The sequence below is a fragment of the Gadus macrocephalus genome, chromosome 21, assembly GCF_031168955.1.
Source record: "Gadus macrocephalus chromosome 21, ASM3116895v1".
Classification (NCBI taxonomy): Eukaryota; Metazoa; Chordata; class Actinopteri; order Gadiformes; family Gadidae; genus Gadus; species Gadus macrocephalus.
In genome coordinates this window covers 1,866,480-1,881,086 of record NC_082402.1, presented here as the reverse complement: position 1 = coordinate 1,881,086, position 14,607 = coordinate 1,866,480, and the positions used below count along the sequence as shown (strand labels likewise).

The 14,607-nt window shown below is 51.2% G+C and overlaps 1 protein-coding gene across 3 annotated transcripts; it reads right to left on the bottom strand.

The window, feature by feature from the left end:
* Positions 1-6,032: 6,032 nt before the first annotated feature.
* Positions 6,033-13,809, bottom strand: rnf144ab (ring finger protein 144ab). 3 transcript variants are annotated; one of them, XM_060041968.1, is made up of 9 exons: positions 13,579-13,800; positions 12,775-12,917; positions 11,902-12,006; positions 11,725-11,785; positions 11,129-11,342; positions 9,918-10,062; positions 9,233-9,322; positions 6,642-6,778; positions 6,033-6,343 (listed from the first exon to the last, which is right to left on the bottom strand). In XM_060041968.1, the coding sequence occupies exons 1-8, from the start codon at positions 13,595-13,597 to the stop codon at positions 6,647-6,649; spliced, it is 909 nt and encodes a 302-aa protein (XP_059897951.1). In that variant the 5' UTR covers positions 13,598-13,800; the 3' UTR covers positions 6,033-6,343; positions 6,642-6,646. The 3 variants fall into 3 exon arrangements, with proteins under 3 accessions (XP_059897951.1, XP_059897950.1, XP_059897952.1); XM_060041967.1 differs by having other exon boundaries at positions 6,033-6,778; positions 13,579-13,797; XM_060041969.1 differs by lacking the exon at positions 6,033-6,343 and having other exon boundaries at positions 6,643-6,778; positions 9,940-10,062; positions 13,579-13,809.
* Positions 13,810-14,607: the final 798 nt, after the last annotated feature.

Sequence of the window (14,607 nt, the reverse complement as noted above, 5' to 3'; positions counted from 1 at the left end):
ATGTCTCGGTGGATGACGTCATGATGTCTCGGTAGATGACGTCATGATGTCTCGGTAGATGACGTCATGATGTCTCGGTGGATGACGTCATGATGTCTCAGTGGATGACATCCGGAGGAGGAGGAGAAGGAGGAGGAGAGAGTTGAGGCGGTAGAGTTGGAGGAGGGAGGAGGTGGACTAGTTGGAGGAGGACGTCCCACCAGAGCCGTGGTGCCTGTAGCAATCCCCTCTGCTCCTCCAGGAGGCGCCACATCAGGTGGGGACCGGCCTTCACCTCCCGGCGGAGCAACGAGCAAGGAGGTTCTGTTCAGAACCGCGGTCCAGAGAGCAGCGATTCGCCGCTGCTCAGTCGAGACATCACAACCTCTAAACACACATCCATCACAGGGGGGGGGAGAGAGAGAGAGAGAGAGACCAGCTGTCTGCGCTAGATCCTGACCCGTCGAACCCTCTGGGGAGAGAGACCTGCATCTGTCTGTCTCTCCCTGTGGGGCAACCTGACCCAGCTAACTGGCTAACCAATAGCTAACAAACCACCACTCAGCTAACAAAATTGGTGTGCACCACCAAGAAGCAGCCAAGCTAACTAGCTGCTCAACCAGCTAGTAGTCATAGAGATGAAACTTTAGGACAAGATAACACTTTAGTGGAAAAAGAAAACTAAGATAACCGTTTATCAGGGGGTCTGAGCGGTGCGCTACTGTTCGTCGTGGTACAGTGCGGCTCCGTTTGCTTGTATTGGCGTTCCCGTAGCCCGCGGCCGGGCTGTGGAACCCGTGGTCGGGCTGCAGATATGGAGAGCCATGAGTGCCACAATCCGGCCCTAGATTGGCGGGGTAAAAGGGCTAAACCACCGGCTTAGCCCTTTTACCGCGCCATTCTAGGGCCAGATTTCGGCACTCTTGGCTTTCCATAAGGGCTTCCCGCGGCCGAGCTGAGGAGCCTGTGAGGAGGATTGACTTGATCTGTAAATGTAGTCCCTCAAACTTAATTGTCTTAACATGAGCAACATTCTGAAACATCCATTAACATCCACATTTGCCTCAAACAATGCTAGGCTTACAGCCCATGTAAATAGCTGTGAAATAATGTTCTTAATGTACTTTTGATTGTTTGTTACTCTGACCGTTCTGTTTGATATTGTGGAAAGGATGTGAGTGAATGATTCAGAGCATGATGCATTTTAAATGGCATCACTTTGGTCTTGTGTCTTCATTTATCTTGAAACAATTGTAGCTGAAAATAAACATGGCCAAATACAACCAATAGCTTCAGTCATCGAGGGTGAAAATTGGCCAAATGACAGGCCCAGATTTATTTATTTTCTTTTACAAATCAAGAGTAGGCCTGATTTGACTAATCGGCTTTGCATCCTTTCCTTCTGCCCTTGTAGTCCAAGACATGCTGCCCACCGGCTTTCAAAGTCCAATGCTGCCACTGGTGGATTTGTATCAGTTCACATATTTATCCCTCCCTTCTACTTTGTAGTTCACCAAAACACCCTGAAACAACTCGAGTCTCACATACTTATGCCACCATGCGCCACGAACAGTGCAAGCAGGCCAATGGCAACCAAGCGCGCAGTCCTTCCTCCCTCACTTTAAAAACCACCAGCCGCCACTGATGTGTACAGGCAGTGTGTGTAGTGGCAGTAGTGTGTGTACACGCAGTGTGTGTAGCGGCAATAGTGTGTGTAGCGGCAGTAGTGTGTGTACACGCAGTGTGTGTAGTGGCAGTAGTGTGTGTACACGCAGTGTGTGTAGTGGCGGTAGTGTGTGTACACGCAGTGTGTGTACAGGCAGTGTGAGCCCCCCGGGGGTCCATCTGTCAGACCCCAGCAGGGGGCAGGTATCTGGGCATGGAGACCCCCACGCAGCCCCAACCGGAACCCACAGGAACCGACCCGTGAACGGATCGACCCACAGCCCCTCACAGCCCTCCTCACGCCCGTAGAACTGGGTTATACTGGGTTGTACTGGGTTATACTGGGCTGTACTGGGTTATACTGGGTAACATTGTCCTTACTGGTTGGTTTCATTTATTCATCTGAGGCGGTGAGCAGCTTGGGTCGCTGCAGCTCACCAGACGGGCCAATCACGAGCCATCAAATATTAACCACTCCTGGGCCGGCCGGACCTGCTACAGAAAGACTAACCTCCTACCGTAACACTAAGCCTGACCTATAGGACTAGTTAGACTAACCTCCTACCGTAACCCTAAGGCCGACCTTTAGGACTCCTTAGACTAACCTCCTACCGTAACCCTAAGCCTGAGCTATAGGACTAGTTAGACTAACCTCCTACCGTAACGCTAAGCCTGACCTATAGGACTAGTTAGACTAACCTCCTACCGTAACGCTAAGCCTGACCTGTAGGACTAGTTAGACTAACCTACCGTAACGCTAAGCCTGAGCTATAGGACTAGTTAGACTAACCTACCGTAACGCTAAGCCTGACCTATAGGACTAGTTAGAATAACCTACCTTAACACTAAGCCTGACCTATAGGACTAGTTAGACTAACCTCCTACTGTAACACTAAGCCTGACCTACAGGACTAGTTAGACTAACCTCCTACCGTAACACTAAGCCTGAGCTATAGGTCTAGTTAGACTAACCTCCTACTGTAACACTAAGCCTGACCTACAGGACTAGTTAGACTAACCTCCTACTGTAACACTAAGCCTGACCTACAGGAATAGTTAGACTAACCTCCTACCGTAACACTAAGCCTGAGCTATAGGTCTAGTTAGACTAAGCTCCTACCGTAACACTAAGCCTGAGCTATAGGACTAGTTAGACTAACCTCCTACTGTAACACTAAGCCTGACCTACAGGACTAGTTAGACTAACCTCCTACCGTAACACTAAGCCTGAGCTATAGGTCTAGTTAGACTAACCTCCTACTGTAACACTAAGCCTGACCTACAGGACTAGTTAGACTAACCTCCTACCGTAACACTAAGCCTGACCTACAGGTCTAGTTAGACTAACCTCCTACCGTAACACTAAGCCTGAGCTATAGGTCTAGTTAGACTAACCTCCTACCGTAACACTAAGCCTGAGCTATAGGTCTAGTTAGACTAACCTCCCCTAACCTCTCCTACTCCTTCAGGTTCTCCTTCAGTGAGGTTCTCCCCCTGAGGGAACATGGGGGGGGGGGGGGCTCGTACCCTGAGGGTCCTGGGCTATGAACCGACCTGTCAACGTGCGTCTCTACCATGGTGTCAGCCTGGAGCCCCCCCGGCTGGGCCTCTGGGGGGGGGGGGGGGTTCTAATGGGGGCAGAGGTTCTGGGGTTTGACTGACGCCATCGCCCTGCTGCAGGGAGCCGGTGGGGCCACCAGGGGGCGCTGAGCTCCGGGCCCCGCGGTGCAGCAGGAGAGCGCTGAGGCTGCTGCCTCCATCTGGATGGCACCGATCATTATGGGATGGAGGAGCACCGTTACCATGCCACCATCTGGCTGGCAGAGACACAGAGAGAGAGAGCGAGAGAGAGGCAGAGGAGGACAAAGTTTGAGACAGACGGAGATAAATATGGGATGTAGGGATGCAAGGGGGGAGTGAGAGAGGTAGGGGGGAGATAGGGGAGGGGGGGGAGATAGGGGGGGGGGGGGGGAGGGGTGAGGGACAGAGCCAAGTCACGCCAGGTCCGGGGGGGGGGGGGGGGCAGCCTGCTCTCTGACAGCAGGAGCCACACCTGCCTCGCACCCCCGGGCCAAGGGGGAAGCCAGGGGCCCCCCCACCAGCCTGCCCCCAACCAGGGCCCCCACCAGACACACCGGGACTCGTACCACTCTGGTCTCCCCTGATCTCCGACTCTGGACCTCCGGTGGAACCATTAGAGGTTCCGGTCCGGACCGCTTGGTCCAAGCGCTCTGCCCAGTAGTTAATATAATTTGTGTTTGAAATTGTAAATAATTATGCTTGAAGAAAATACTTTTGTTTTGAGAATCCCCCCCCCCCCACACGCCGGGTTCCTTCAGAGGGCAGAACCCTACGAGAACCGCTCCCTGAGTCCGGAGGTCTTCAGCCTCTAGGCCCAGCTTGGGTTTCCATTTGAACTTCCCGTCCTGTTGTATTTCATGTTTTGTATTTTAATAATTTCAATATACTGAATACATGCAGTCTAAGAGCATGTTTTAATGGTCTAATGGTTATTTGAACAGTACAACATGTAGTTGGTCAATAGAGTGCGCATCTCCGTCACATCATGATGTTGTATCTGGAACTAAACCTGATTCAATTAAGATAATTTAATTACAACTTCTCTTTGAAAACCTCAAAACATGCGATTGCATTGAAGGTCAATAAGTCTAATGTATTTAACTCGGTCTTTACGTCGAAACCTTTCCATGCGGAAAATTGCTTTTTTAAAGGACCTCATAAAAAACTAAATCAAATTCCTTTCTTCCGTTTTTAATAAGAGCAAATAACCTCAAAGGGTTTCAGGAGTTCACAAAGATGAGGACCATTTTAAGCCCTTTTCCCATGATGTGCTGTAATGCATTCCCACCATAGACTGTGATCCTAACCAATTCTTTAATTCCAACAAAACCCTGAATGCTGCAGAGCGGCGTGGAGCTTTTTGTCCCCCGACGGCCCCCGTCCGCCAGACTGGCAGAATACTAAATGCACCGGCGGCCTCTGTAGTCGAGATAAAACGGTTTGTCTGCCCACCTCCTCCCTCCGTCCCGCACATGTGGCTGTCGGAGGGCATAACAGTCAAGCTGCTGGGCTGCACCTCCCTCGCTGCCGGGAGCCGGGCCAGTTGTCCCGGTGCCCGGGGGAACGCGGGCCGGTCCCCGGTGGACGGGCCTACCTGCTGTCGTTCGCTGGACCAGATTGGCCTCGGCAACATGAAACGACGAATCTATGCGGCGGAAAATAAGGCTGAAGTCGTTAAAGAGACACATTGCAGCCACAGATCTGCGGGCGAATTCATAACATTTGCAGGATAAAAATCAAGAGACGTTCGCCTACCTACCGCACAGGAACATGGCGGCGTTATGTCGCCCTCTGGCGGCGGCGGTAGACGGTGCAGCACCACGGTACTCGAGTCCTTGTATCTCCGTGTTACAATACCTTTAGAGGAGCGACCCGGTGGGCAGATGGTTGGAGGAGAGAGGATAAAAGATGAAGGGAGGTTAGAGCGCGGAGCGACAGCTGCACCCGGCCCCCAGCGCCACCGCGACGCCTGCCAGGCCATGCGTGTGTGTAGCGCTGCCAGATGCACACACACACACACACACACACACGTGTGCGAGTCCAGAGCTCACACCAGATGTTGGCCCGTGGCCTCTGTCTCCTGGTCAGAGGACGGTCACACCGGTCTGCTGCCTCACCCTGACATTATGGCGCCAACGGCCCGGTCAGCGGCAACTAACTAACCCGCCGCCTAGTTAACCCGCTCGAGACTAACTGATGAAACACGGCAAGGTCACCAAGGCAACGAGGGAGAGGCCGACACTGATGAATAATGAACTGAGCTTCTCGATAACTAGAACTAGTTACAAAAGAACTGCTAACTGCAGAGAGACCGCGAGTAAGGCAGCACTACAACAAGAACTCAAGAAGTGTTTTCTGATCCCGGACGGACCCCAACGTGGCTTTAAAGGCCCCCCGTTAACGGACTACATTTATACAGCGCTGTGCTAACTGAACACTCAAAGCGCTTTACAATACCGCCTCACATTCACCCGTTCACGCACACGTTCACACGCCGACGGCGCAGAGTCAGCCCCGCTGGGCGACAGCCAGCTGGTCAGGAGCAGTCAGGGTGAGGCGTCTCCCTCAGGGACACCTCGACACTCGGCTAGGAGGAGCCGGGGATCGAACCAGCGACCTCCCGGTTACCGGCCAACCCGATCTACCTCCTGAGCCACTGGAGCCCCTCTGTGACTTCACTCATGGGCGTGTCCACCCTGACGTGTGATGGACAGCTCAGCTGGCCACTGGCTTCCATCCTGGCTGTCCACGCCCATGTTTGGCGTCATTAACGGACTCCTGGAAACTGGAACTCATGCAACACGATATTTCAGTTCAAAAATTATTTAATGAAAATCTATAATACAGGAATATACAAATAAAGTGCACATTGGATCATTCTTAATCATTTAAAATTTCTTGAAACGGACATGCAGTTCATCCAAGAGACACTTTCTGCTTCATCCGTTTCTCATTAAAAGTTTAGTACAAAATAAAACAATAATTAAAACAATTAAAGTCACCGTGGCAGCAGAGTTCAACACTTTCCCATTTCAAAACACAACACTCGTGGTTTGGTTTCAAACGGCAACAGAACAGAAGCTGGGGACGTCCCTGGGGGAGGGGTCTCATCCCGTTGCTAGGAGACAAGTCGCCATGGAGACGTCGGATTAGTTTAGACTTGATAGGAGTGGAAAATGAAGCTGCAGGAAAAGCTCCCCCCTCTGCTCAGACTCAGTACTGCAGCGCATTGTTCTGCCTCAAGTGATGGACGACCAGACCATAATAAACAGCATGGAGACATCTGGACGGTTTCTGTCCAACAGAACACACCTGACCCCCGGAACCCGGACACACCGCGACTTTCGACCCTTGGGCAGCAGAGATGTCCCCAGGGGATAGCGTGGGGCCGGGATGCTGGCGTTACCGTTGGTTACCGTTGCTAGGTGGGCAGCGGGTCGTCGGCCCGCCTGCTGCGGTTCCACGGGCAGCAAAAGAAGAGGGGCGCGGCCAGCAGCAGGAAGGGGGAGGCGGCCAACAAGATGAACCCGAAGCCAGCAAACGTACCGACTACCTGCACACAGGTCACACACATTAATAAAGTACATGTATATTTAAGTGAATAGTGGGGAATAGCCAGTGGTGTAGTCTACGTGATACGCAGGTATACGCCGTATACCCACTAGGAACGCACCAGGATTTGCGTATATACCCACTTAAAAATGTGCATGGATACGTATCAATCGTCTTGTGACAGATCTTTCACTTCTGTGTTTATTTTTCGCAAATACCGGTTGGGTATAACTGCAATAAAATACTTTAAGCAGGGGAAGTTATCTCCTACATTCACCATTCATAAAATTCCCCCTGCGCGCTCGCGCTCTGCCCTGTCTCTGTTACGAAGCGCGAAGCTGCCCCTGCATCTCTGCACGTTAGTTGCGGGCCGAGCCCCTCCTTCTCGCGTGTGTGTGCGTGCGCATGTGTGTGTCTAGTCCTCCCATATTAATGTGTAAACCACATAACAAGCAGTCAACAGAAGACAATGTTTTAATCCCACTTTATATCTCCTTGTTACTTTTAGATGAGAACCCCTGTCCAGCCTTTCAGACTGGGTGTCAGGCTAGGGAATTTAAAAACAGGCATCCTCTTTTAGAGTGAAGGGAAAAAAAGTTAGGTAAATGTCAGCCAACATACAGTTGGTATGCACAATTGAAATTCATAATGTTAATCACTATGCAAATGAGAGTATAGCTAATTCATGGTCATTTTTAAGGTGCAGTAATTTCACAATTTTACACAATTCAATGACTGTATGGTATGTTAGATAACAACAGTAAGAGCTCAAATTAGAGCAATTGAAAGAGTGAAACATTAGTCTCCTGTCATCTCCTTCTCATGCACAGGTTAGCCATGGTTGTAAACAGTTCATTAAATTATTTTGAGTAGATTTTGTCCTTGTTTAGCATGTGCTATTGCTACTATAGATAAAGGACAACTTGTCATTTATGTGTTCTATTTGTTCATACTGTTATTAAAACTGATAAACCTACCCAGCTTTCCATGATTGTTGATAATCGTTATACTCTTAAATCAGCGGGTTGTAGACCCCTGCGTTGGTGAGTGTGGTGCGACACCCCATAAGTGCCACACACGTACCGGTGGGACAGGTTTGTACGAGGCTGGGAGGGTATCATCACAGTATACTCACTACAATAAAATAGACTACACCACTGGGAATAGCCCCCTCGACCCTCGGCCTCGGGGGCTATTCCTCACTATTCATGGAGCCTGAGGTGAATAATTGTTTTAGTTTATACAACGGGGGATCTAAATCCAACGATCTGATTGGTTCCCAACTGTTGTATAATGAGCATATACATAACTGCTATGACGCCCGATCATTTTGTGAAAGTTTGCATATCACTCCGCGCCTGGAAGTAGAAACAGTTACAAAGTAAAACACGTGTTGGAAGATGGTTGGATGATGGAGAGGGTGTAAATGTTGTTACTCCGGGAGTGAGCAAGGCGATGGAGAGACTAACGAGAGCTTAGGCACACGGCGAGTGACCTGCTCCATAGGATAAATTGCCGGCGAACCGCTCTATCGGAGCCTTCTCTCGGAGGGACGCTAAAGTGTGTTGCATAGCGACCGTCGATGCATAGCGGCAGCCAGGAGGGACTACTTTTTTGTATTCTTTAACAAAACGGTTACTTTGACTTTCTTTGTTTCTTTTTAAATGTAGTGTGTCTATGACTTTCGTTTCGCCATAACAGTAACCGTTGTATAAAAGCAATAGATCACTTCAGTCAGTGGCATGTGCTCATTATACCACTGTGAAGGGGGTCGCCGGCACTCCGCTGCGCGTCGGGGCCGGACAACGCCCCTTAACAGTGGTATAATGAGCACATACCACAGCCTGGCGTGATTGCTTAAATATACTACACGTGAACACTCCAAAAATAAACAAAACTACACTTTTTGCCAGGATTTATTTGTTTTTATTAAAGGTTTATTTGTTGTTATTAGGATGACGAGATGACGATGAAAACAATATCCCGAGTTTGAGACCTAAATCATTGGATATTGCCCAAATATCCCGAGATAGTGAACCAATCAAATTGCGCCATCTTAGGAGGTGCACGTGTAGCATATACTAAATGATGTATTTCATCCCACCAGTAAAGCTCTGTGAACTCGGCCCTGGTAAAAACACAGGGCTTCCATCACCTGGTCCCCGTAACTGGTTCCAACTGTAGTTGCGGTTTCGTCCCCAGCAGGGGGCAGCAGAGACCACAGGGCAGGAGCGTAACGTGAGGGGCGTACCTGCGTGAGGGGCGTACCTGCGTGAGGGGCGTACCTGCGTGAGGGGCGTACCTGCGTGAGGGGCGTACCTGCGTGAGGGGCGTACCTGCGTGAGGGGCGTACCTGCGTGAGGGGCGTACCTGCGTGAGGGGCGTACCTGCGTGAGGGGTGTACCTGCGTGAGGGGCGTACCTGCGTGAGGGGCGTACCTGCGTGAGGGGCGTACCTGCGTGCGGTGCCAGATGACTGAGGCTCTGGAGTGGCCCAGCTTGTTCCTGCAGGGACCCTTATCGTAGTGGATGAGCAGGACGTCCTCCTGAAGGGGGGGGGGGGGGGAAGAAAAAGAACGAGCAAGAGAGAATTATAATGGATTAGAGCAGCCACAAAAGTTCCTAAACATCTGTGGCCAGAGGGGTCACAACAAGGCAATTTGGCCACCCGTTTGATTCTCAAATTGCAATAAAGCTTTAAATTGAAGTTCAATTGAGGAACTGAGGATTTAAATACAAAAAACTACAGACAGTAGCAGAGGGGAGGAGGAGGAGCAGAGAGGAGGAGAGGGAAGAGGAGAAGGAGTAGAGAGGAGGAGAGGCAGAAGGAGGAAGAGGAGAAGGAGTAGAGAGGAGGAGAGGCAGAAGGATGAAGAGGAGGAGGAGCAGAGGCAGAAGGAGGATGAGGAGAAGGAGCAGAGAGGAGGAGAGGCAGAAGGAGGAAGAGGAGAAGGAGCAGAGAGGAGGAGAGGCAGAAGGAGGAAGAGGAGGAGGAGCAGAGAGGAGGAGAGGCAGAAGGAGGAAGAGGAGACGGAATAGAGAGGAGGAGAGGCAGAAGGAGGAAGAGGAGGAGTAGAGAGGAGGAGAGGCAGAAGGAGGAAGAGAGGGAGGAGGAGCAGAGAGGAGGAAGGAGGTCCTCACGTCCAGGGAGTCCAGGCAGTACCAGCAGAAGCAGTGTTTGCAGTTCCTGCAGGTCATCTGAGCGCAGCCCTGGTCCCTCTGGATGAACACCTGGCAGCGGGGGCAGGGCTTCACCGGGTCGTCCACGCCCCCCTCCATCAGCGAGCTGCACCGAGACCCCGCCCCCACAGGAGGAAGACCCAACACAACCTTCAGTGAACGCTACGTCAGCCCCCAGGAGCAGCATAGGCTAGACCTGATGAAGTCCCTGAGAGACTTTATGGGACATTGGGGATCGAACCCAGAACCTCTAGGCTGGGTGCTTAAGACCCGACCCACTGCACTGTCCGGCTAGACTGGGTAGCCCCGCCCATTCTGCCGGCGATTGCAGTCCGCCCTGCAGAAGGGACCGGAGAAGAGCAATACATTTCTTTTCTGCTTCCGATACGTTTTTGCGGGGAGCCAATCACCAAGCTAGCTTTTACCCCCTGGCGCGCTATTGGCTGGTTTAACACAATAATAATAAATAATAATAACACAATTAATTTAGAGGCGCCTTTCAAGACACTCACCTTACAGAGCATATAGTCATCATAAATCGTTTAAATATATAATATATATAAACATAATAAATAAAACATAAATAAAACAAAAACAAGACAAAACAAAACAAACAGTGATCAGTTAGACGTTGTGTGCGAGTTTGAACAGGTGAGTTTTGAGTTGTGACTTGAAGGTTGTAATGGTGTCTGACTGTTTTATGTGTGGGGGGAGGGAGTTCCAGAGCCTGGGTGCTGAACAGCTGAATGACCGGGCACCCATTGTAATGCGTCGTGATGTGGGGATACATAGTAGTCCAGCAGAGGTTGAGCGGAGGGAGCGGAGGGAGCGGGAGGGAGTGTATTCTTGGACAATGGACAATGACGTCAGGGAAGCGACGGCAAGCAGCCAATCGCGTACAGAGTCAGTCGAACTAGGCCCGTTGATCACGCCTCTTGTGCTGAAGAAAATGACGGCCGCTTCCCCAGACCAAGCTCAATCGTAGATTGAGCTTGGTCTGGGGCAGCGGCTGTCATTTTTGTGTCCATTTTCTTGATTTAACATCGTCTAGCTCAGGGTGTAATTTTACGTTTTAGTTGTTGAGCCGCCCGCCCCCCCCAGCAGTAGTCCACAGCGCCCCCTCTGGAGAACCCCGGTTCCTCACTCAGGTCCTCCTGAACCGGTTCTCTCACCTGTGCTCCCCCGGCAGGAAGCGGCCGTCCGTTCCGCTGGGGTCCGGACAGGTTCTGCCCGGGTGCCGTTGGGCCCGGCAGGCGGAGCAGAACTCCAACCCGCAGCCGGGACAGCCCACGGCCTGGGGCGCCGTTGACTCCGCCCCCTGCAGCCGGCAGACAGCCTGGCAGGAAGGGGCGGGGCACCAGGTCCGACCCGGGTCCAGGAGCACCTCTGTGGGACAGGAAGTCGACCCTCAGAACCACCGACCAGGCTACACGTCCCAATGGCAACGGCGCTACACATCCCCATGGCAACGGCTCTACACATCCCCATGGCAACGGCTCTACACATCCCCATGGCAACGGCGCTAGTGGTCCGGTCAGAAACTGGAAATTTCAAACAAGAATCTGAAGTAATCTGTTTATTGAAGCGTCAATAAAGTTAGTTAGCAAGATACAGTGCTAGCATAGTTAGCTCACCTCTCTCGAAGAGCAGCCTCCTGTTGGCGGCTAGTTAGCATGACATTGCTAGCAGAGTTAGCTCACCTCTCTCAAAGAGCAGCCTGCCGTTAGTGGCTAGTTAGCATGATACAGCGCTAGCAGAGTTAGCTCACCCCTCTCGAAGCGCAGCCTCCGGTACCTCCTCATGCTCTCCGGCTCCACCACGACCTCGATCTGAAACAAAACCCAAGCCTGTTTAACCTCTGACCTCCGGTCCCAGCGTGGGGTCACACGACCTCCGACCCCAGGCTGGGGGGCAGGCGGCGCTCTGATTGGTGGAGAGCCGGTACCTCCGTGTCCAGCAGCCGGCCCCGTTCTGGACAGGCGGCGTCGGGGCAGCTCACCTCCGCCTCCAGGCCCTCCGAGAGGAGCAGCGACACGTAGCTCCTCAGACACTGAGGAGGAGAACCTCAGACACTGAGGAGGAGCACAGGGGGAGAACCTCACTGGAGGAGGAGAGGAGAAGTACACTGAGGAGGAGAACCTCAGACACTGAGGAGGAGCAGAGGAGGAGAACCTCAGACACTGAGGAGCACAGGAGGAGAACCTCAGACACTGAGGAGGAGAACCTCACTGGAGGAGGAGAGGAGAACCTCAGACACTGAGGAGGAGAACCTCAGACACTGAGGAGGAGCACCTCAGACACTGAGGAGGAGAACCTCAGACACTGAGGAGAGGAGGAAGAGAACCTCACTGGAGGAGGAGAGGAGGAGAACCTCAGACACTGAGGAGGAGAACCTCAGACACTGAGGAGGAGCACAGGGGGAGAACCTCAGACACTGAGGAGGAGAACCTCAGACACTGAAGAGGAGAACCTCAGACACTGAGGAGGAGCACAGGAGCACCTGACTGAGGAGAACCTCTCCTTTAATGAGGAGAACAGATCCTCTAGAGAGGAGAACAGGACCTCTAGTGAGGAGATCAGAATCTCTAGTGAGGAGAACAGAACCTCTAGTGAGAACAGAACCTCTAGTGAGGAACCGTTCCATCCAACATGGAGGCCTGTTTAGTGCTCAGAGGAACAACATCAGCTGTGATCATGGCTCCGTGGAGTCCAGCCTGGAGGTGCTTCTACACCCAGGAGGTCATGGTGCCTTCAAGTCTGTATTTATTATGCATCATCGTTATTATGGTCTGGACACGGGGTCGCCACGGTTACTTACCAGCGTGCAGAAGACGCATCTGCATTGGCTGACGGTGGTCATGTGATCCGAGGGGAAGTCCCCAAGGCAGAGTTTACAGGAAACCAGCCGAGCCCCACTGGGCCCACAGCCGGACTGGTACCAGGTGGACATACCGACGGAACCTTGGAGAAAAAGAAAGAAAAACGAAAGAGGGAGAGAAATAGAGCCATTCAAGCCAGCAGCATTAAACACAATCTATAGATTATATAGGCCTATTATAACACAACGAAGAGAAGCCCAGAGTGATGACGGATGTCAGGATTATGTTTTTAAATCAAGGCTTGGTCAACCTTACAAAACACACAGTAAGAAATGTCATTAACGTGACTAAGGGGGACAAACAGAAATAAACCAGAACAGTGATGCTCTCTCCCCGATCGGCTCTGTGGTCAGCAGGTCACGGAGGGTCTGACTCTGTAGATGAATCGGTTCACAACGAATGGACCCGCATCCGAAGAGGAGCTCGGATGGCAGGAAACTCGAGTTTATTCTACTAAAGTACTGTAAATAAACATCTCAGAGCAAACAGGCTCTTAAAACACGTGATTGTAGAGTCTCAACACAAACAGTCCAACATGAACCCCGACCCACCGTGCACAGTAGATGCTACGGTGAACCCGAGGACGTCCACGCTGCTCCTCCGGCAGGAACACACATCTACGAAGTGCTTCTAGTTGGTTCGATGAGTAGTGTTAACCTTATGCCCAACAGCAAACCACCCCACAACTTTACTTTTGGATTTTAAAACGAGTATTTCGCTCGTCGCTGAAGAGACAGAATCACCTGTGTTGAAAGAAGTCATTCAGCTGCGAGAGCTTTGACTAATGAGCTCTGGGCCAGCGGGTGGAGCTGTGGCGCCACCTGGTGGACACCGCTCACTACTAGACCCAAATAACCTGAACCGTCAGCAAATATATAAGGGATAATGTATAGAACGCCGGCCGGGAAAATAAACCCCGACAGGGCGAACCGGACACCGACGAGAAGCGGAGGTGTCTTGCTTCGGCCTGAAGGGGCTTATTTTCGATAATAACCGGCAACGTTCTATACATTATCCCGCTTACTATACGGCTACGCCTACGTAACGTGTTGCCAAGCGGTTGACGTCGCTTGGCAACCAAGCATGAGCACATTACCCTCATAGAGTGGCGAAGTCACGCCTCTTCCGGTAGGGCTCATGGGACCTATGAGATCGAAAAATATGAATGGGTGTCAATGGAGAGAAAATAATTATTTTCTGGTCCCGGTCTTTATATGCCCTGGATTACACATATGTTGTTTGTGGATTTAAAGGATAATTTTTCATGCAAAGAGTTCGACCGTTTATTGTGCAATTGTTCAGATAAAGGCTGTAGAGAAAACACAACGAGAAAGACTACACGGCTCGTATGTGACGTCATGCTCCCTGCGACTGGCGTGGAGAAGACCGACAATCTTGCCATCGGCATAACTGAAACTCTGCACGTGCCCCGATTTATAATGGTTTTCACCTCTTTCGATGCTTTTATCCTCCCCTTGGAAAAAGCGGTGAAGTGGGGCAGAGAGATCGCCATCTCTGTGCCGAGTTCCAAAGGCGGGTGTGGTGACGTATATCATATGCGTCGAGAGCAGCGAAGAGCTGTAGTTCACAAAGCGGCCTCACATAAAACCTAAAATTATCAAACTTCTTCACGAACATTTTTAGTTTTCTTTGCATGAAAAATGATCATTTAAATCCACAAACAACATATGTGTAATCCAGGGCACATAAAGACTGGGACCAGAAAATAATTATTTTCTCTCCATTGACACCCATTCATATTTTTCGATCTC